Raw genomic sequence first — 23216 nt, 5'->3', positions numbered from 1 at the left:
AGTAGTAATAGTATGTTAATTCGGACTCGTTCGTATTGACCTACAGGCTCACTAAGTCAAACTTTTGAAGACTTTTACTTTGAAAAGGAAAAGCGAGGCAGACCTCCGTGTCCCTCACTGGGAGTTTACCAGGTGCATCGTGCACAGGCATGTGATGCTGTGCTGCTGACTGGTCGCAGAGGACGTTGCGCAGCTGCCTTGGAAATGTCAGCCCGGTCGGAGCGGGATTCTTGGAGCCACAAGTACCGGAGACAGCTTTCCACTGACGTCCAGCAGTACCGGCATATGACGGAGATACTACACCGGCCGAGCGGAATGGGTAATGAGACAGATCCTTCTCATGCTGCTGTTCACTACAAATTAGCAGATGCGTTTTATATTGTTTTTTCCACAGTAATTGTGTGAAAGCCTGAAACTTAAAGACAAATTTTGTTTTGCTGTTTTCTGTTTATATAAGCAAATTATCTGTTGTAAAGCAGCTGACTGTGTGACTTACGTAAAAATATGTGTCTAACATCGTGTTCTGTTAAAAGTTCTTTGTTAAAGTTAAGTTCAGATACTCTTTGTCACTAAAAGAAATTACATTTAGAAGTAAAAGTAGCGTTCTAATAAGAAAATTTCCTGCTGTAGCTGATTGTACATGAGCTCATGAAATTGCAATAAGTCACACATTAACATATAAAAGCAGGATTTTACTGTTGGTTTAGGTACTTTTATTTTTAAGGATTTTGTGTCCAATCCAACGAGCTTGGAAAGCAAAGCGACTGGACTTGTTTAAGTTTCCTAAAGACGTCCAGTCACATGAAGCTTCAACCTCTCATCCCAGAAGCATCTTCAGTTCTAACAATAAATGGCAGAGCCCAGGTATTTAAGCCCTAGTGGGAGTTGTCCCTGAGGGTGTTGACTCACTACCGGTCATGTGCCTCGTCACACGAGCCAAGGTGTGAAAAAGGCTGTGGGTCATTATAAGCAGAGGTTTGATGAGTTTCTACCTGCTACATAAGGAATGACAGTGTTGTTCCATTTAAATGCATCTTCACCATTTCTTCAGGAAGCTTAAAGAAGTCCAGTCGCTTTCCCTTCCTCCTTAGACAACCAGAACCTGGATGACTGAGAACCTACACAGACATTTTGTGTCCAACTGCATTCAGTGGTTATTTTCGCTGATTACTTTTTCCACCAAAAATGGTTTAAATTGTGCTAAAAGAGTGGTGCTGTTGGCTAGTTGATTATTCAACTAATGTTTCATGTGCAGGAATGAACTGTTAGGTAGCTACATGTAGAACAAAACACCACATTTTAAACATGTTGTGTGCAAAAGTCCTAACCATAGCAACTAATAAAAATATGAATCCCCTCTCAGATGTATTATTGCAAAGAGTCACTGGATATTTGTAGAGTAATTTAGTAATTGAGTATTGTATTTAGTTGTATTCAGTTATTTCGAGACTTATTATGCAAACTTCAAGCATTTTATTAAATAAACAGTTGTTTGCTATTTCACAATATTATTCGATAGCTAAACATTTAATTACTTTGAGCAAACAACTTCAATTGTTCATTGAATATTGTTAGTTAAATATGAAGTTTAACAAATTAATTTTGCGTGACTGAACAAATAATCAGATAAATCCAACTGTAAAGGTCTTCTGTATTTTAGATATCATTTGCACATCTATAATTATGCTTTATCTTTCACAGGTTATTAACAAATGATTGTATAATGGTAAAATGTAAAAACACATAACACTTTATGTTTTTAGCAGTGCATGGTTTGTCTGGAGATGCTGTGAGTCTGAAGGGAACTCTGTCAGCGTATGAGGAAAACTTCCCAGTAGGTGAGTTTATCAATTCCAATTTAATGCTGTCAAACCATCTTTAACTAATTATATATATAATATATAAAGTTGGTGATTGAATTATGAACATTCATTGAAATACTTGGAAATTCCACATTTCAAGAGCGTTACTAGAGACTATCACAACTATCACACGTTTTTTCCCCACAATTTTCAGTGTTATGATGCAAGTCAAGTTACAGTAAGTACTTTCTTGACAGATGATTGGTTAACACTACAAGTAAACGTGAGTGTTAGTGAACGTGAAAATGCTGTATCAGTGATGAAGTTGCTTATCTATGATGTGATCAAAGTAGAGCTGAATCAGAGTAGTTTACTATTCTTATACTGGTTAGTAGGTATTCTATCTTCTTAAGAACTACTAGAATAACTCGCACGTTAATGGCTTTTTTTTAATATCACATCATCACTGCATTGTCAATGACGTTTTCCCCTCCTGTAAGAATTCCACTTGGGAGTAAGGCTCACCTATCTATTGTTTCATTCAGCAAACTCTGAGATTTGGAGCTGAGAATGCCTGTCTGGGTCAGGTGTAGCTCATATGGTCATTACAAAATAGCCAATAACAGGTACTAGAGGCTAGACAGCCTTGGTAAAGGTCCTGGTAAAACCTTGATGCACAGTCACATTGCTAATAGGTAAACAGTGGCTGACTATATACAAAATTCCCTGCTCACCCCTGCAGGGGACATTTTATCCTTCAAGCTCGCATCCTCTTACAGAGCCCTGGGAGTTTGAGGGTCCAGCGCAGTTTCTTAGCTCTTCCTAGGACTGCACTCTTCTGGACAGATATCTCCGATGTTGTTCCTGGGATTTTCTTGAGCCACTCGCCTAGCTTGGGGGTCACTACACCTAGTGCTCCGATTACCACTGGGTCCATGTTTACCTTCACCCTCCACATCTTCTCGAGCTCTTCTCTGAGCCCTTGGTACTTCTCCAGCTTCTTGTGTTCCTTCTTCCTGATTTTTTTGTCATTTGGTATCACTGCGTCTATCACTACAGCTGTCTTCTTCTGTTTGTCTACCACTACTATGTCCAGTTGTTTAGCCACCATTTTGGCCGTCTGTATCTGGAAGTCCCACAGGATCTTACCTCGGCCATTCTCGACCACCCTACTGTCCCGATTTGACCTTGAGACTACCAGGCCTTATTCGGCACACATGTTTCTGTTTCTGTGCGTCTTGCACCCTGCTGTTATGTGATGTATTATCTCAGAGCATCTTTACACAGCCTGCACCTGGGGTCTTGCCTGGTGTGATAGACCCCAGCCTCTATGGATCTTGTACTCAGAGCTTGTTCTTGTGCTGCCATGATTAGTGCCTCTGTGCTGTCTTTCAGTCCAGCTTTGTCCAGCCACTGGTAGGATTTCGGATGTCAGCCACTTCCTTTATCTGCCGGTGCTACATACCGTGCAGGGGCCTGTCCTTTCACGATGGTACCTCCTTTTGCTCCTCTTTATTGGGTTTCTGCTGCTTGAGGCATTCACTGAGCATGCAGCTGTCCATGGCCATCTTCCTGAGGTACTCGTGTGATCGATGTCTCGTTCACTCTTGGCATACAGCTTGATGTCCATGTACAGGATTGTTCCATTCCATAGTCGGTAACCATAGCCACTCTTTTCAATGATCTCACTGAGGGGGTTCAGGCCAATCCAGAACAGTAGTGGGGACAGGGCATCTCCTTGATAGATCCTGTGCGATGGGCTTGAAGTTGGTCTCTAATGTCCATCCCCATCGACTTCCTGATGAAGGCTTTTAAGGTCCTGTTATTCTTGGACAATTCTAGGCATTCCAGTATCCAGGTGTGGGCCATTGAGTCATGAGCCTTCTTGTAATCAATCCAGGCAGTGCACAGGTTGGTCAGCCTAGTCTTACAGTCTTGCTCTGTCTATCAGTACCTGGTGTTTCGGTTCTCTGGTATTCCTGCCAATTCGTTTCTCTTCCCTGCTTACGTATTGAGCCATGTGCCTGTTTTTCTTAACCTGCCTGACAGGAACTTCCACGTGATACTGAGGCAGGTTATTGGCCGGTAGTTGGATGGGACCGGTTATTTCTGGAGTTCCCTGGGGATCAGGAATCTTGGACCTTTGGTTAGCCATTCTGGGTGTCTCTCATTGACTACCAGCTGGATATCTGCCACTATGATGGTTACTGGATCCTGTTCAAGGAGGTTGCTGTGGTCTGCTCTTAGATCCACTAGCCACTGAGCATTGTTATTATGGTTTGCATCCTTCTCCCATATGCTTTTCCAGTGCTGCTCCGTCTCCAGCCTTGGTGGTGCTGTTCTCATATTGTTCCCTACTGAGAGTACACCTTGGATGGTTCTGTGCAGAATAGATGGTTTATTTTCCTGCCTTCTACTTCTCTGTGTATACCTCTTCAAGCAGCTGTCCAAGGCTGGTAGTCTTTGCCTGGGTGTCTTCAAGGCCTCAGGCATAGACAGCTTTCTGTGCTTCTTAGGCACCTTTCTGCAACTCCATTAGTTGTGCTACCTTGGTCTTGGCCTCTAGTCTCTTTCTCCATGGTGGGTACTGCTCCTTGTGGCTGTTCATCTTATAGTCATCTCACTGATCACTGCTGCCATGGTGTTCTGATCTTGGTAAGCGGCTACGGAGGGTCCAGGTTTCAAGTTTCCCCATGATCCTATTATGTACCTTGTCAATCTCTAGCTGTGAGAGCAATTCCTTCTTCTGAATGTTTGAACACTGAGCTACTAGTTGTTTTGCTGTCAGTCTGGAGAAAGTTGCACACCAAAAATAGTGATGTTTATAGAAGTTCTTTGAACCATTGTCAGATGCTGGGATTGCAAGGGTTATCATGTCAGAACACGCTATGGTCTCATGAAGTCTATTTTAGATGAGTTAGGAGTCAGTGTTTTTTTTAATGCATGATAAAACATTTTAGGAGGAAGACAAATCACCCTAACAAATCATATTGCTTTTAGTGGTACTTTGATCCTGGAGTATTACAGGAAATAATCTAACCTGTAAAACTGAAGTGACCTCAGTAGAAAATTATGAAACATTTTAAAGTGGTTTATACCTTGAACCCACAAGTTCCTCTTCAGTCACTTATTAAACTGTGAGAGAGACACTCAGTTTCATCATTAGCTCATCATTGGATGATTTTATTTACAGTGAACTCACTGGCAGTTTGTATTTTAACCCATGTGAGTTGATCTTCTATTGATCTTCTATTGTTATAGAGGCTTAATAGAGGTTTTGGCCATACCAGATCAAAGGTAACCAAGAGCACTCATTTTATGAGATCTCCTTGGGTTCAGTTTTGGAATTTGGCCGGAATCCTATTTGTAGGTTGAAGCCTATATGGAAACAGTTTATATGGAAATGATTGCGCCTCCCTTCGCTTTTCGAGAAAGCTCTGTATTGCAGTTGAAAGCCTGGTAGATATAGTGAGCTGTTGGGGACATGTTCACCCAGCCAGATATCATTGAGGCACAGGGCTGAACATCCGCTGGGTGAAATGAAAGAAGCATGGACCGGCCAATGTACGATCGGAAGGAGTTTAAGTTTCTCATCAGCATCTCCTAATCCTGTTGAGAGCTGCTCCAACTAATAGTTTTGCAGAATTCTCCAGATGGATGAAAGACAGGGTAAAGTTTTATTTAAAAACAAACAAAACAACCTGATTACTTTGTTGATGTGTGTGTGAACAGGAAGGAAGAGCTGAAAACTGAACAGATAAACACAAGCAGGAAAAGTAGCACTGAGCAGTATTCAGGCTGCTATCAGCTGCACCATCTTGAATATGGAGATTATTAATGACTTTCATTTATAACACTGTATTTTCCTAATTATTCATTCTGTGCCGTTTACTCTTGTTTTTATGCATGGTTGAAAACATGTTGTATGGTTATATCTTTAATAGACACCACACAGCCATATATGTAAATTCAAGGAGGCATAAACTCATTTAATAAAATATGAAATAATTGGTCAACAGATACATTTTTTTAGCTGATTTCATTTTCATTATAATCTGTGTTGTCCAGTCAGGACAGGAAAGCTATGAAATCAGCACATTAGAGTTGATTCACTCATAGTCTTGTCTGTCACGTCTATATTAAGTGTGTGTTGTGTGTTTAGCTCTTCCTGTACTGCTGGATGTGGTCAGGGGTCCAGACCATCTTCCTGCAGATGAAAAGTCACAGGAAATGCTGCGAGGGAAACTGTGCATGCTGGAGGCTGACAGCTCCGAGGTCAATACCCTATTTAAGGTATAACTCCTGACTCATAACACACAGACACACACAAAAGCCTTCTATTGAGTATTTTAGTCCATTATATATGTGCTCCAACACAAAGTTCCTCCATGAATTGATAACAATGCAATAAATATCTTCTCCTTAGTTTGTTTTTTGTGTATTGAAAACTTAAAAGTGAGTGAAGTATCCCAGGAAGGCAACCGTCTTCTGGCCTGCCCATCACAGAAGCTATAAGGTGCTGAACATGGAGAACATTGTTGGCCATTACACAGCTTACAGTGTGGAGAAAAAATGTCTTCTTTGTACTTTTTGGGGGGAGGAGGGAGCAGTGAACGAGTACCTGAAGTGCTCATGGATCTCCATGAGCCTCATGGTAGGCACTGTTCCTATTCTGTTTCCTTCCTCGTGGAGTGTGGAATGTACGGCTTGACGTAGCAGCAGGGGTGGCAGTACTTTGTCTCTAAGGAGCTGCCAACTGATAAACCTTTTGGTCAAAGAGGTTATGAAATGTTGAATTTTACCTGAGGGGGTCGCTCCTTTAGTTTAGGTTGAAACTCTACCCCTGAGGTTTCAGTGAGCCCCAAAACCTCACTACTGATATTCTGTGGTGAAACATTTTATCCTAATCAAGTGATGTGTGGCTGCAACAGTTCCCAGTGTAGAATTCAGCAGGGATTGGCTTTTGAGGCCGCCGACACTTTGCGAGCTCAGCTCCAGGATTCTGTGGGAATTCCATGGAAATGGCCGGAGACGGTCTGCCAGTGATGCCTGTGCATGCTTGACACCCACACCGTTCATGTTTCAGAGGGAATATTCTTACTGACCACCTAAAGTGCTTTAGATTAAAGCTTTCACATTTAAACATATGTTCGTACAGTACTTTATTAACTCCATCTGAAATGCCAGCAGCACTGCAGTATGTATAGTATAGTATAACAGCTGTTTTTACTTCAGGGGCCACAATCGGCCTGCAAAGAGAGAGACGGTTTTGTTAAATATGAAAGGGGGCAAACATTTTTGGTATTGAAACTATATTTTCTGTAGATTTATGGCTTTTCCTATTCGAGACACATTTTGGGCAGATCATCATCATATATGTTTTCTGCTGGTTTTGTTTATTTTTAAATACTTATTCTGAAGTTTGCTTATCTTCATGTGGTGTTGCTCACTCTCTGTCTCATACTTGAAAAACATCTGGAAAGTGGTGGTCTTTAGAGTTTTTATGGCTGGAGCTGTGAAACATTATTGGACCACGTTTCAGTTAAATATTAACTCTTCTCTTCTTGTTGTGCTGCCACAGCTCATTTTTCTGCTGTACTTCCTGTAACTGCTGTAAAACTGTAAAATGCGTTTTACTGAGACATGAAAAGTGGCTGTCAAAACCTTCAGTTTGATGTTTAAATGACATTCATTATGTGTCAGTTTGTTAAATGTGAGCATCAAATGATAATTGGATCAGATGGACAGTTAAGAAACTTCAGTATCAACACTGTTTTCTGTTTTCTTCAGGAGCTGTCCGCCCATCTCATCTCCATCAACAGTGAAAGAAAAGCCATTTATGTGATGTTCACAACATTTGAAGACATATGGAAGTTCACCACATATTACAGAATAGGTATGGAGTACACTGTAGCGCGGCTCCGCCTGAGCTGTACCTGTAGCTACACCTGTAGCTCAGAAGGTAGAGCAGGTCATCTACTGATCAGAAGGTTGGCGGTTCGATTCCTGGCTTCTCCTAGTCTGCATGCCTTGGGCAAGATACTAATACCAAATTGCTCTCCGATGCATCCATCAGAGTGTGAATGTTAGAAAACAGGAAAAAAAAAAATGTGCTGGTGTGATTGGGTGAATGCACAAAGTTGTGTGAAGCGCTCAGAAGAGTAGCAAAGCATTATATTAGAACCAGGTGGAAGTATATGTGATGTCATCTAAGGAGCTTGGAAAGAAAAAGTAGAATTGAGCTGAGAGATCTATCGCTTTATCACCTCTTCAGGTTTTAAATCTTGTTCATAAAAGTAACTAAGTAATTAATTACTTTTGAAAATATGTAATCAGTAAAATAACGGGATTACTTTTTGGGGGAAGTAATCAGTAATTAGTTACTGATTACTTTTTTCAAGTAACTTGACCAACACTGCTAATGACAATTGAAGTTGTATAACTGGAGACAGACTATGTTCTGTGTGGAGTCGAGTGTGAGGGACTCTGTTTGGAGGCTATAGCTTGGACAGTGAGCCCAAGAACACCAGCAAATCTACAACAGAATGACTGAAGAAGGAAAAAAACGAGGTGTTGTACTGGCCCAGTCAAATCCAAACCTCAATCCAACTAAAATACTGTGACAAGAAGTTAAGAGAGCTGGACATAAACAAACGCCTGTTAACCTCAATAAACAGACAAAAGATGATGTAGATGTTGTAGAGATGAGGATAAAAGTCCTCCTTTTAAATTAATACATAAACTTCAAGTTATTGTTGCTAAAGGTGTTGGATTAGTGGAGTGTATTTGGTTGTTCCACACTGCTCTGGCATTTTGTCTTAGTTCTTGTTAATAAATAATGACACAGTGTAAAATGTCATGTTTTGTGGTACATCTTATCCAAATACCTCACACTGCCTTCTGTGAACATCCTCCTCTCCTCCAGGTTTCCTGCGCCATTGCATGGAGAACCTACTGCTAGAGCAGACGTTCTGGCTCAGTTCTTTGAAGGATGACTTTGCTATTGAGGTGACCATTCAGGAGGAAACACTTAACCTTTTCTACAGAGGCATCCTCCTACAAGAAGGTTGGCACTAAAATATCATTTTAGAAGGTGATTAGACATGATATCAGGAAACTGTAAATTAGTAACAAAGGTGTGCATTTACCTGGTAAAATCTTAGATGAGTGAAAGGATAAGTTAACTATTTAAATTAGTTACATATGTTTATATGCTGATAATTCCAATTCACACCAAACGCAACATCATTTTATATGCAGGCATTGAGAAAACACAAATCCTCCCACTCAAATGCCATGTTGTGTAGTGAATTTAAAGGACTGATATAAACTTGTTCTGAGAAATAATTTCACAAGCAGCCTGACTGAGGTCCATTTATTTAAAGGACCAGCCACACCTGTATCATTCCTATACCAAACAGTATAGGAACCCATGATATTGCTTTTTTTTTGGGGGGGGGGGGGGGGGGGGGGCAATTTAGTCATGGGTCCGCTTATTTAATTTATGGCCAGATCGTACTGTCATAGCTGAGGAGATCAGGTGGGCTCAGGAGGCCAGTTTGGAAGATCAAGCTCAGTGTGTTTATTTACAGTTAATGTTCAGCAATAAATGCAGGTGAGTGAATATTAGTCAGCTGATCTCAAAGCTCCAGCTCAGGCTGTTGCAGTTTTCCACGACAAAATGTTTTCTCTCTCTCTTTCCCTCTCTGTTGGACATTTCTAGCCCTCAGAATGTAGACAACAGCAGGAGCCAGTCAGTTTGTGCAATAATGTCACTAAGAGCTTTTTGTATTTTTAATGTCATTAATGTCCTTATGACCTCCAGCTTGGCTGGGGAAGGCGTTCCTCCAGACTAGCTGGAGGGCTCTGAGTATCCCAGCCACCAGGAGGTCTGGGCTGCCCCCAGTTTTTTAATTTTTTTAATACATGTGTACGGAGTTGCTGTTTTACTGTCATTATATAAGTAAACTTAGCCTGGTCACTCTCTTTGTTGTTAGGTTCATTGTTTGCCAGTTGCAGTGCCAGCCAGATGTTTGACAGTTCAACCTCTGGAGGAGACCTGTACTTGGAGCAGGGAGACATAGCCCAGTTCGAGCCTCCCTTCCTAGGCTCAGGGTGGACTGTTCTCTGTCTGGCTGATGGAGCGCGGGGCACTGCACCTAGACCTGCTCTGGAGCCAGTCATCCCTTTCCATCAGTGAGTTACAGCCACATAAAGGCCCGTGTGGACCTTAAGCAGTCTCATAGTAACTTTGATGTGAACATGAAGCACCGTAAATGAGGTCAGATAATCCCATCTGTCCACAGGTGGTTTCTCAAATCTTGTGCAGAAAGCATTTTAATAGGTGATGGTAAATCTACCTGTGACTTCCCTCTGCACTTTGGTAAGTGTTTGCATTATGTTAACTTCAGTTACTTTCATTTATCTCATATAATCATTTCCAGTCTAGCCTTGAGGTCACTGTGCTAGGACTAGGGCTACAACTAGAGCCTGGCTCACAGTATCGCCTCCAATTCATCCCAAAGGTGTTCTGTTGGATGGAGGTCAGGACTCTGTGCAGGCCGTCAAGTTCTTCCACACCATTTATGGAGCATGCTTTGTGCACTGGTGCAGTCATTTTGAAACAGGAACGGCCATCTGCAAACTGTTCCCACAAAGTTGGGAGCATGAAATTGTCCAAAATGTCTCGGTATGCTGAGCACCCCCAGACAATAATTCCCCCCCCCTTTACCCAGCTTTACACAAAGCAGTCAGGTGGCATGCTTAACACTTTGTATGTATTGGGTTTGGTGATGTGACAGTTGGCCACACATACGCCACGTATACCATTGATTACATTTGGGCAAATATGCATTAGTAAAGTTGATTTTCCAGTTTTCAGAGATACTTATTGCTACAGAAACCTCTCTCACAGTTTGGGACTATCTTCATGCAGTGTCTCCTCTGTTTAGCCAGAGGAACCTGTCTAGCTAAAAAGGAGTATGATGCTGAGGGCCCGGACGAGCTGAGTGTGTCACCTGGTGATCCCATCACGATTGTGGGATTTTTGGTGCCTTGTTTTGATTGGTTCACGGGGAAGAAGGAAGCAACAGGAGAAATAGGTCTGGTCAGGACAAGCTTGGTAAAACCGTCCACTGACGCTTACGAGTGAGTGTAACAGCCGATACAGTATACAGTTATATTGTATTACACCATTTTAGGTTGAGATGATGACAGTGTGTACCTGTTTTCTTCTCTGTCACCACTCCAGCTCTGCAGAGATTTTTTTAGATGAAGAGGATTGGATTTTCTCGAGTCCGCAAGAGGAAAAAGTCATCGAACAATCCATTGCCATATTGAAGAAAAAATCTCATAATGATATTGGGCATAATTACAAACTAGGTGAGAAGGAAAAGGAAAACGGCTTACTGATACCTACCGATGCTCATAGTACATATGCTTACATACCAGTTAAATAAAATCTTTGCTGTAAATACCATATTTTGGTTTAGCAAGCTAGCTAGTGATTGTTGGATGACTAATAATAAAGACTGTGCAAGTAGTATTTTGTCTGTATGTCAGCAAGATTATGGAAAAAAGACCAGCCAGGAGCAGCTGTAACATGGGAAGAGAAGAAAAAAGTATTAAACGATGGAGCAGATCTAGGTCACCAAATTGCAAGATAGGAAAGTTATAAGATATTACAATTGGTTGTGTCTGAGACATTTTGACACAAATAGATGAACTCAGCCCAACAACAGGTTGTTTAGTGTGCCAAAGTTTGTGGCAAGAATAAAAACCTGACAAAGAACCGCCATCCAAGTCCAACACGAAGACCTGTAAGTGCTGCTGTCAGCATTGCTAAACTTCCATTGATGAGTTCATGGAGGCAAAATCTACAAGCATAATGAGGTGTTATATGAATTAGGGACATGAAAAATTGCAATCCTCCAAATGATTACTTACTTATTAAATGTAAATTTTTGACGTGTTGGTGGCATTTGAGGAAAAGTCTAAAAACATTACGTACCAACCAGCCTGCTAACATCTGTGCCATCTGTGAAATCTTGCTGCTAGCATGACTAAAATAATTCAGATCACTGTAAACTGCCACTGCTGTGGTTATGGTTGTGTTTGATTAAATATACAAAAACTGTTGCCATGTTGTCACAGATGAAAGAAACCTGTGTCTGGTGTCCTTTGCTTTACTGTGACAAAGTTACACTCTTTTTGCCTTTATAGGCTATTGCGCGCAAAGATTCCAGTTAGATCACCGTGCATATAATAATTTTATGGCATTTCTTTGTGTCTATGAATTTCAAGACTTTTGTGGCCACAGTCCAACTTCTCGCTTGTTTTGGATGCATGCAGTTCTCTGTCGCTACCGTTTTGTATAAATAAAGGTTCAAAGACAAGTATAAAGTACATTTGTGTATATAATTTGCACCAAGTTTTGTTTCTGAGCATTTATTTACCAGTTACTGAGGATTTTGTTGTTTACACATTCACTTTCTCATAATGGCTGTTGTTCAATCTTAGATATGGTCACTTATCAGGATTCTGAGAAAAAAACATCACGTAAGTATGACATTAGCATTTCTTTACTAACTGGCCTCCTGTGCATGCCATCATTATTGTCTCTCTCATTATTCTTTTGCAGCCAGCTTTTCAAGAAAAGTTGAGTCTGAACAGAAAGAGTTCAAGACAAACATTCACAGGTTTCTTGATCAAGACAAACAGTCGACCCCTCATTACACCGTAACCAAGAGGGAGACTCTAGAGGAATCGGGCCTGGCTGCGGAGGCAAAAAGCCCCAAACTTCCCTCTTTCGTGGTGCAACCAGTTGAAGGGAACAAGAACACATTGATTCCACTCTTATCTTTTTTGGACGGCCGAGACTACAAAGTAGAGTTTGGCATTCTGTACGGACTGAGTTCTGAAAAACTGGCCTCCTCCACTTTCACTGGTCACTGTGATGAGGATGAACTGATTTCCTTTCTGGGTGTTGCCAGGGAGACAGCCAGGAAGAAACACCTTTTCTGGTCACAAACTCGTTTATGCTTCCTGTTGGGGAAGCTCTGTGTGGGTAGGTCAAAGTTCAATCAAGCCCAGGTTTATTTTGAGGAAACTCTCAGTGTCCCAAGAGAAGGCTTCACAGACCTCAGGCTGTTGGCCAGCATCTTCTCCAACCTTGCTGCAACATATCTTTTGCAGAAAAATACAGAAAGTTTCTTTGCTGTGACAGAACGACTTGTTGCCTTACTAATAGGAATCCCAGATTGTCTGAAAAGCTTAGAGGACAACTCTTCTCTTAAATACATGCTCAAGAAAGCTATCCTCTCTCACAACAAAATGGCAGAAGCCCGGGCTTGTCTGCTGTTGGCAAAGCACCACTGGACTTCTGCTATGGGAGCTCAAGTTGTTCCTTATCTGGAAAGGCTACTCATTCTTTGTGATGAAGCTCAAAGACCATGGAGGATCTCTCCCAGTCATGGATATCTGGCGCTGGGAAAGCTTTACAGTGAACTTCACCGTCCCCACCTCAGTGCCAGTTCAGTCAGGAGAGCTTCTCTGCTGCCCTCTGCCACGCTCTCTGACTGTCTTGGCAGTATGGTATTACTTTTGGACACTGTCGCTGAACAAGAAACCCCCGTTCCACCTCAGATGGCTCCATATTTGCACAAAGCTCTCACTTTTCCAAAGCTCCAAAGTAGAGAGAGAAACCATTACCAAATTTTGAGCCACCAGCTCACTGTTTGTCTTTGCCAACTCTATTGCAAACACAAGATGACGGGACATGCGATTTGCCATATGCAGGCTCTCATCAACAACAGTCCTTCGAGGCAAGTTTGCGTCTCTGTTTCAGAAAGAAAAGGTTTTCTCATCTGGCTGGCGTGGCTTTACATTGACAACAGTCAGCCTGCAGTTGCTTTGGACATACTGGAATCAATCCTGGCTTCGATTCCAGAGCACTGCACAACTCCTCAGGAAGGTGAGGGGGTTTCTATAAATCGCATTAAAAATTTAAAGTGTTTTTTAGTTTTCACCCAAATTTGCACAGATGCCCTTCAGGCTGAGCCTCACAAAAGTTTAAGATTTGCTTCTACAAATATGTCCTTTACAGCAAGTTCACTGTAAAGCTGATAAACAGGAAGTGATATCATATTTTATTTGCTTTTTATATTCTTGATCCCAGATCTGTATGGACCGTCTCTTCCTGAGTTTTCATTTCTAAAATGTGTCATTTGACCTTAAGAGACTGGAATAAGCAAAGCTGTGTGTGCTGAGCTGTTTAGCTTTTTCATTTTGTCTTCAAACTATACTTTGTTTTAAAAACTGCAGCTCATATTTCAAAGTTGTAATCTGCTGTTTCACACTCTTAAATGTAGTTATAAACCAAGGTCTACCTCAAAGGCAGATAACACACAACAAGTAGTTAAACTTCAGGAATGTCTAAAGACATAAAGACCTGGACGAGCTCTAATTTCCTGCTTCAAAATTCAGATCAAACTGAGGTTTTTGTACTAAAAATATCTGAAACATGTCTAACCAGATGCTTACTCGGGATGTTGTCACGTTGGCCTCCAGTAACAGTAAGAATTTTGGAGTCATTTTCGACCAGGATTTGTCCGTTAATTCATGTATTAAATATGTATAACTTTCTTCCATTTGTGCAACATCTCTAAAGTTAGAAACATCCTGTCTCAGAGTGATGCTGATAAATTAGTTCATGCTTTCATTACTTCCAGACTGCTCTACTGTAATTCATTATTATCAGAATGTCCTAAAATTCCCTGAAAAGTTCATCTAAAATGACACCCTTTGTACTTCTGTTTAGTTAGAACTGGACCAGGTGACCCTGAATCCTTCCTTAGTAATTGGCCTAGGAGTGTTTCTGCTTCACACTCATGCATCACTCAGCATTTAATGATTAGTTATTATTAACCTCTGCCTCTCTTCCACGTCTTCATTCAGAGTTACATCAGAGTTTAACCACAGCTTTGCACATATAACTATTTTGGTATCTGGGATCTTGACTAACTCATTTTGTTATATATATTACATACAGCTGAAACTTTTAACTAAAGAAAGCGGTCACCTTTAGAAAGACTCAGACCTTCAACTGATTAATAAAACTATGTGGAGTGTACTGTAGGATAAAGATTTAGCAAACAGGCATTTCTTAAATGTTAAAGTAAATTTCTTTAATGCAATACAAAGGTGTGGTTCTCAACATGCGGGGCGTGGCACTTCGATGTATGGGTGATGTTCGGAGGGCAGCAGAGAGCTACCAGGCTGCTATTGACATCTGCCAAGAGTTTGAAGATATGCCAAACGGGGCCGTAGCTCAGGCCAATCTAGGTGAGCTAGAATATCCTACTGCGCATAAATGTTTCGTTCCAACTATGTTATGACTCTTTCTCATCTTCATAAAGGGTTGTTGTGTCTGAAGGCTGGAGCGAAAACACTAGCAGAGAGGCATCTGTCTGAGGCAGTTCAGCTTTTCTCTGAGCTCAGTGAAGAAAGCAATGTGGAAAACTTTATCCCCGTATTGATGGAGCTGGGAAAGTATTATGTGAAGCAACAGCAGCTGGACTATGGGAAAGGATGCTATGAGTGGGCTCTGCTTCTGGCAATCAATGCTAACTTGTTAGAGTGTAAGTATGAATGTCACATAACCATAGCAGTATCTTATATTCTGTGTTAAAACTGTCCTTCTTTCTCTCTGTCACTTCGCCAGACGAGCTCGGTGTAACACGATGTCTGTGTCGTCTGTATGAGTGTAAGATTCCAAACCAGGTTCAGTGGATAATCTACAGTCAGCACCAAGTCCAGCTGCTGAGACGCACCGGATACAGAGAACAGGAGGGAGAAGCACTGGAAGCAATCAGCCAGATCTACCTTTCTATTGGCACAGAACAGTACGTGCATGTAGACTTGCAGTATGACTGGAATATGACATTCACTTACCTTTTATGCAGCAAAGTGCAGTGTTCTGTGGTTTAGATCAGATCGGGACTGAAAGCTGAAGGCTCCGGCAGTTTGAGAGCGAAGTGCTCTATTGAGGTCTTTATGATAAGACGAGGCCTGATTATTCCAGACCTTCCATTTGAGGAGAAGAATTTTAAACACTCCTGTCATGTTACTTTCACAGTGCTAAATGTGTTTTGCCCAGTGCTGGTTTCGGATATTTTTTCCATTCTACAGAACTCAAAGGGATCTATACACATTATAATTTCACACCGCTTGCTCCTCTTTTATCCTTCAAGCTCGGGTCCTCTGCCAGAGGTCTGGGAGCTTGAGGGTACTGTGCAGTATCTTAGCCATTCCTAAGACTGCGCTCTTCTGGACAGAGATCTCTGATGTCATTCCTGGAATCTGCTGGAGCCACTCACCTAGCTTAGGGGGTCACTGCCCCGAGTTCTCCGTTGACCACGGGGACCATGGTTGTCTTATTCTGCTTCTCCACCACTACTATATTTGGTTGGTTAGCCATCGCCAGTTTGTATGACTGTATGAGTTGGCTTGAAGTTAGCATCTAGTGTTGTTCGCCACATCCCCATTGAATTCCTGATGAAGGCTCTTGGTTGATCTTGTATAGTTCTACACATTCAAGGATCCATGTGTGAGGCATCCCATGACCAGACTTTCTTGTAGTCAATCCAGGTAGTGCACAGGTTGGTCAGTCTGATCTTACAATCTGCAACTATCTACCGGGAGCAGGACTGTCCAGCCTTCAGTTAGCCATTTTGGGTGTGTCTCATTCGTTAGCAACTGGTTCATTTGTGCTACCAAGCACTCATGGAGTACAGTTAGCTTCTTTAGCCAGTAGGCTTGTGTCATGTCAGGCTCTGATGCTGTCCAACTCTTCATGCTTGAGACTCTGTTTTGGATGTCTGCCACTGTGATGGTTACTGGATCCTGTTCAGGGAGGTTGCTGTGGTCTGCTATTAGCTACACTAGCCATTTAGCATTGTTATGTCTTGTTTCCTCCTTTCATGTGATCTTCCAGTGTTGCTCCATCTCCAGCCTTGGTGGGGCTGTTTTCATCATGTTCCCCTGCCATTTAGCGTATACTTAACCTGTGGTAGCTATAACTCAGGTGCTAGAGCAGGTCACCTACTAATCAGAAGGTTGCTGGTTTGTTTGCCGAATGCTCCAGTCTGCATGCCAAGTTGCTCAAGTTGCTCTCTGATGGATCCATCAGAATATGAATGCATGTGATTGTCAGATAGGAAGAGTATATAAATAGTTTTTTCCCACTGTCACGAAGTGTTTGCTCATAGGTGGCTGTATGATTGTGATGATTTTTTTCTAATATTGTAGGGTTTACCTTATAGTGTAAGGTGCTTTGAGGCAACTGCTGTTGTGAAGGGTAAATGAAATTGAATGGAATCAAATTAACACTGGGACCACTGTAGACCTTTAAAGTTATCTTTGAATTGTTTCAGGGCGTACCGAGCTGCTCTTGACTACACCAAGACCAGTCTGGGTATTTTCATTGACCTGGGCTGCAAGGAGAAGGAAGCATATGGCTGGCTACAAGCCGGGAAGATCTACCAGCTGCTGGGCCAGATTGAACTGGTGGACATTTATGTTCAGGTCTGATACCAGTGTTTTCATTTGTATTGTCTTAAACTTTTATTATTCTCAGAATTGCAAGTTTACATTGAAAACTATGTCAGCCATCATGAATATCTCTCAAATTCAATCCATCCATTCGTCTTCTTCCACTTATTCTGGGTCAGGTTATGGGGACAACAGCTAACTCCCCAGTCACTTCCTCCAGTTTATCAGGGACACACTGAGGCATCCCAGGCCAATAAAGAGATGTAATCTCACCAGTGTGTCCTGGGTCTGCGCAGAGTAGAAAAGTATTATAAAAGAATTACTCCACTTACCACAACTCTTAAGTCAGATAATCAGCAAAGAAAATGTGTGGATGAAAGAGCAGTCTTCACAATTTTAGCGATTTTGGCTTTGGCCAAAATGAAATTTGTTTATCATAAATCCTGAAATCCTGTATTTCTGGTGTTTTCAGGCAGCTCAGGATGTAGCTTTGAGCACAGGAGACACAAGCTTTATCTTGAAGCTTCTTGAAACTGCAGGAGACATTTTCTTCGACAGCTGCCGGGACAGGGACAAGGCTGTCCTCTTCTACAGGGTACTTTAGAATAATGTGATTTCAGTCATTCTTATGTAGGATTAGATTATTTATCCATGTTTGTTAAAACTTTTTCAGCATTATTGTGCTATGATGATATTACTGTAATTTCTCCAAAATTGGTGCAAACTAATAAAAGCTCAACACTGTAATTATCATAATTAAATGGCTGTATTTTTATGTTCATTGCATGTAGGACCGTGCTCTGCCAATCGCAGTGAAGAGCAACAGCATTCACAGTAGACTGAGGTTGTGCAATAAGCTCACTGAAGTGATGTTCTGTCTCAAGCTGTACGGGGAAGCAGTGGAGTTTGCTCACATTGCAGCTGACATCAGTAAGAGTCTGGGTAAGCAAAACAGCACACACCGAAGTCGTTTCCATCTTTTGTCTTTCATGAAGTGTCAGCACTGGACCAAAGTGTATTCTCTGTACTTTTCAAAACTATTGCTACTATAATTAAAAGCACTTTAAAGATGCAGCTTCACCCAGTCCCCTTTTTTCAGGCTCGTCAGGTGCTGATGCTGACTTAAAATATTCAGGTTTAGGAGTTGTTGGTAGTACCCAGTGTGTACCTGTACTGTCACTGATTGCTAACCTACATAACACAGAACATAAATTAACCATTTTTAAAAACCCTTTGGATAATAGGTGTGTTGTCAGGTGACTACATGCTGAACTATGGAAGCATTAATGGCATGTCGGAGCGGTAACATTAACAGTTTTACAAACTGTACATATGTAAGGGGCTTCCATTTGTCCTGCAGGTAACTTCGAATAGACACTCAACCAAGGGTTTCCTCAGCACACAATTATTGCTTACTAGTGTTTTCTGTTCCTGTCTATTGCCACTCAAAGCAAGAGTGTTAGTAGGTTATTTGCTAACTTTGTTTTGTAGCTTTTTTGTGGTGCTTTGTGCATCCACAAATCCCAGAGCCTGAATCCAGTTAAGCTGCTTTGCACTGCCCACAACAGTATCAGCTGTTATTTTAGATAAGCTGCCTTCAACGATTGCATTTTCCTTTTCAACATTAACTTCTTCTAAACATTAGTTTGTCTAGTATTTTCATTATCTCCTGTATGACCTGAGGCGCCTCAAGGTACTTTGAATTGTGAGATAAAGACGTTAAAATAATACAGAGAACATCCTAACAGTCAAACAAACATTTTCATTTTTAATGTAATTTACTTGGTGTTTGCAGTATTTTTTTTCTTATTAATCTCTATTAATATAATGACGATAAAATTATAATGTCTTCTTTTGGTTTTAGTAATTTTGGGGTGTGTAATGACAAATTATAATAAATCATGACAGCTGTGAACAGCACGTATGATTAGACTCCAAAGTTTGCTCCTATGAAAACGTATCACTGGCTTACATGCTGACATTAGGTCCTGTGCTAAAACCAAATGAACTGTGTACATGTAGGTGAGCGTCTGAATGAGCGAGTGGCGTGCCACCGTCTGGGCTCACTGTACCACTGTCTGAAACAGTGTGAACTGGCTGAGCACTATTACCTGAAGACCCTGACCCTCTGCCCAACACCTCTGCAGTTCGATGAGGAGCCACTGTATTATGTGAGGCTGTACCAAACACTGGGAGACATTATATTCACTGATCTGAAGGTAATGGACTGGGTCATAGATGTGGGTTGTTTTCTGTATTTTAAACAATAAAATGTGAATCTGATGAACATAGTGATCTGCGATATGCCTAAACTGAAATCCTGCCTCGACAGGACCCTTTTGATGCTGCTGGATACTACCACTTAGCTCTCGCTGCAGCCATGGATCTGGGCAACAAAAAGTCTCAGTTGCAGCTGTGCACCCAACTCGCCACCATCTACCACAACTTCATAATAGACCGGGAGCGCTCGCTCTTCTTTTATCAAAAGGCACGAGGATTTGCTGCAGAGCTGAACGCAAAGAGGATAAATATTTCACCAGGCCAGCAGTACAGCAGCGCACAATACAAGAATATAGGACAGTAGGAGGGACACTGCATGAAGACAGGAGATGCTATTTGTTGGTACAGAGTAGACATGAAGCAACGTTCCACACTGAAGATGCTTTTCAAAGTTTCACAGTTTTGTTTTCCAACATGATGATAAAGTCAATAATTCCAGAGAAAAAACAGATTTTTTTCAGCAGTTTAAATAATAAAACGTCATAACTCTGAGCCACCGTTGCTGTAAGACGAGCGTGCCAGCGGCATAAACCAGGCATATACTGAAATTTTTTTATCATTGAAATGAAATACATAATGAAATATTTATTTAATATCGTTTGTTTTAGGTCACATAGAGGGATCTTTGTCTCAAACCTAATTAAGCTCTTTAATTCGATGTTTCTTTCTGAGACGCACCGTGTTTGATGCTGTTTGCTTCCCTGAAATCTGAATGCCTGTGGGTCTCTAACTTTATCTTTGTGTTTACTTCATATTTCATTTAAATAGACAACTGTGAACAGGTACGTCCTGACACGTGGAAACAGGGAAACACTGTTCACTCGTTTAAAATCGACAGCTGGTCACTAGTGAACATCCCAGGCTGGATCTTATTCATGTAACTTTCTTTTTTTTTTTTTTATTAGTTTTTCTGTTTTCACAAACAGTACATAATTACATAACATAATAAAGTGTACAATTCAGAACCAAAAATAAATAAATAAATAAACAAAACAAATAAACAAAACAAAAAAAACAGACTGATAACTAAGCACAGAACGACAGCTCAGTTCCATCTAAAAAATAAATAAATAAAGAGAAAATACAATACAGTACAATACCTGTGGTCCCAGTATTACGTTGCAGTTTGAACACTCAAGAGAATCCTTGTAACATAATATTAGAAACATCAGATTCCACATAATTCAAGTATGGTTCCCACACCTTAAAGAAATGATCTGTTTTTGAGTGCAATACACATGTAAAGATATTCCAATGGCACTAGATCCAACACTACTCATTGCCAACCTAAATCCATTGGAGTATTATATTCTTCTTTGCCGCATAGGTGAGAACACAGTACAATCTCCTATTATTCTTGGATATTAATCGCCGGCTGGGGAGGCCCAGTATAAGAGACAGAGGGTCCATCTCCAATTCACAACCGAAAATCTTCTCCATTTGAGATAACACATTAGACCAATATTCTTGCAATTTCAAACATGACCAGAAGCTGTGAGTTAGGGTACCAATTTCTGTCTTGCATTTGAGGCACATGGGTGAAAGGGTAGGATTATACTGATGTCTGCGAAATATGGATATATGCATTCTGTGTATGATTTTTAACTATTGCTTTGGTACGATTACAAACAGATTGATTTGGCATAACTCCAGACATCTTTCCACTCTTCATCATCAATTGCTATACCTAACTCCTTTTCCCATGTGCCTTTAAGCCTCTGTGACATCACTGAAAGTACAGAATATAAAGCCTTATAAAATATCTTATTCATGTAACTTTCTAAAGTGCACTTGCTTACTACTTTGATGTGACTTTGATGGGAGAAATAATTATTCAATCCCCTGTTGAATTTTTATGAAATGAATAGTCCTTTACTTCTGTAGTCTAATAGTTCTTTATAATAATTTCAGTTTGATGGAGAGAGACAGAATCTCAAAAAACTCGGAAACATTACAGTTACTTGAAGTTGATTTAAAAATTAATTTGTGCGTTTTTGATCCCCTACAAGCCAGTTTGACCCCAGTGTAATCTGTGCACCACAGAGTCAGTCAATTACAAACACTCCTACTCTCAGTTTGTTATGTGTACACTGCATGAGTGTGTTATGGGATCAGCCGCCTCAAGGTCAGAGGTCAAGTTTTCTGAAAATAGTTTGAATGCAGTAAATGAGTTATATGAGTGACAAGTACGAACAGTTCTAAAGACGTTCTCGTATTTTTAACAATTACCGGATGATTCCCAAAGAGTTGGTGATCAAATATTGTTGGGTCCTGAAAAAAAACTGGATCAGTGGACAAAAGAAGTCACGAAGCTGAAACGGTACATCTGAAAGTTGTGACTTTCACCTGCAAAAGGTCACACACACACAAAAAGCAACAGTATCTTGTATAGTATCAAAAACGGTAGCTTGTGTCATATGAAGCATGTCAGTTTGCCTCCTGTTTCTACAGGAGCAGAGCAACTGCCAGTACAGTCCTGAAAACCTGGAGGAGCCTCTGTTGTGGTTTGGGGCTGCCAGACAGAATTTTGTGTTGCGCTGTTCATTTTGTCTGCTGTATTTTTCTTTATGTAAGCTCTTAGTGGCAGCTGACTAGCTGGAGACCAAATGGTACTGACTATAAACTGGGATTGGAGCATAAGAGAAAGCATAAATGTACTGTCAGATATTATCTGTCATGCTGTACCATCTAGAAAACATCTTGTTGGCAACAGCTTCATTCTGTAGTTTGGAAATCATTCCTAACCAACGCAGTAAAATCATCGTTGAATAGACTGAAGTCATGGATTAGCCTTCCGAGAGTCTGGAATCTCAACATCGTTGAGGTAGTGTGGGATTATATGGACACCGACAGGAACAAAGGAGAGATTGTTGAAAGAGTCTGCAGATCATCTACCTCCTTTAAGATGCTCGGAAAACTGTAGACCTGAAGACTATTTAAAGGAAGTACAACAAATGGCACTTAAGAGAGTGCCATTTGTTGTGTTGAAGAATAGAGATGGCCAGCAGAATTGTACAAACCCTGGTTTTGCCTCATGTACTGTTTTTCCATGTAAATTAGGTGCAGCTATTGATTAAACCTATTTCCCGTTTTCCTAGCAAAATATTAAAAAGTGACGATTGACCCAAGACTTTTGTATAGTGCTGGAAATAGTTGGGGTTTTTTTTGTAAATCATACAATTTTAAATTCTAAATCTTTTCAGTTTTTATTCTTTAAACATTTTAGTGTTTCAGGAGATCAATCCTGGATTTATTTTTTATTTGTTTGTTTGTTTGTTAACAATAATAAATCTTTTTGGATGTCAGAAAAACAACCTACTGTCTTCTGAGTTGACACAAGGACAAAGTCATTAATATAAAAACAGAAAAACCATTAATGCTTCTAATGATGTCAGTGACACACGTTGTGTAGTTTACCTTATTGGCTCTAAGAAGACGGGAAAGAGCTTGGGTTTGGAAAAATGCTGTGGGTGGAGTTACAAACACAGTTTGTACGTCATGAATCAGTTACCCTGACCTTCCAATGACACCAGTCTGAAACATTCTGTGGAAGCTGGTTTCTGCTACTGGAAACAAAAGAGTAAC

The 23216-nt window shown here is 40.8% G+C and overlaps 1 protein-coding gene across 1 annotated transcript; it reads left to right on the top strand.

The window, feature by feature from the left end:
• The first annotated feature begins 125 nt into the window (after window positions 1-125).
• Window positions 126-21431, top strand: sh3tc1 (SH3 domain and tetratricopeptide repeats 1). Its single transcript, XM_082528776.1, has 19 exons — window positions 126-319; window positions 1764-1838; window positions 5965-6095; window positions 7593-7698; window positions 8728-8868; window positions 9800-9998; window positions 10109-10185; window positions 10754-10949; window positions 11053-11183; window positions 12321-12359; window positions 12442-13773; window positions 15003-15143; window positions 15218-15439; window positions 15523-15703; window positions 17234-17384; window positions 17824-17946; window positions 18143-18293; window positions 19374-19570; window positions 19684-21431. The coding sequence occupies exons 1-19, from the start codon at window positions 205-207 to the stop codon at window positions 19933-19935; spliced, it is 3960 nt and encodes a 1319-aa protein (XP_082384902.1). The 5' UTR covers window positions 126-204; the 3' UTR covers window positions 19936-21431.
• The last annotated feature ends 1785 nt before the right edge of the window (window positions 21432-23216 follow it).

Source organism: Aulonocara stuartgranti, assembly GCF_965226115.1.
Source record: "Aulonocara stuartgranti genome assembly, chromosome: 3".
NCBI classification, from domain to species: Eukaryota; Metazoa; Chordata; class Actinopteri; order Cichliformes; family Cichlidae; genus Aulonocara; species Aulonocara stuartgranti.
The sequence above is the reverse complement of the archived record's forward strand: the minus strand, read 5'-3'. Positions and strand labels throughout refer to the sequence as shown.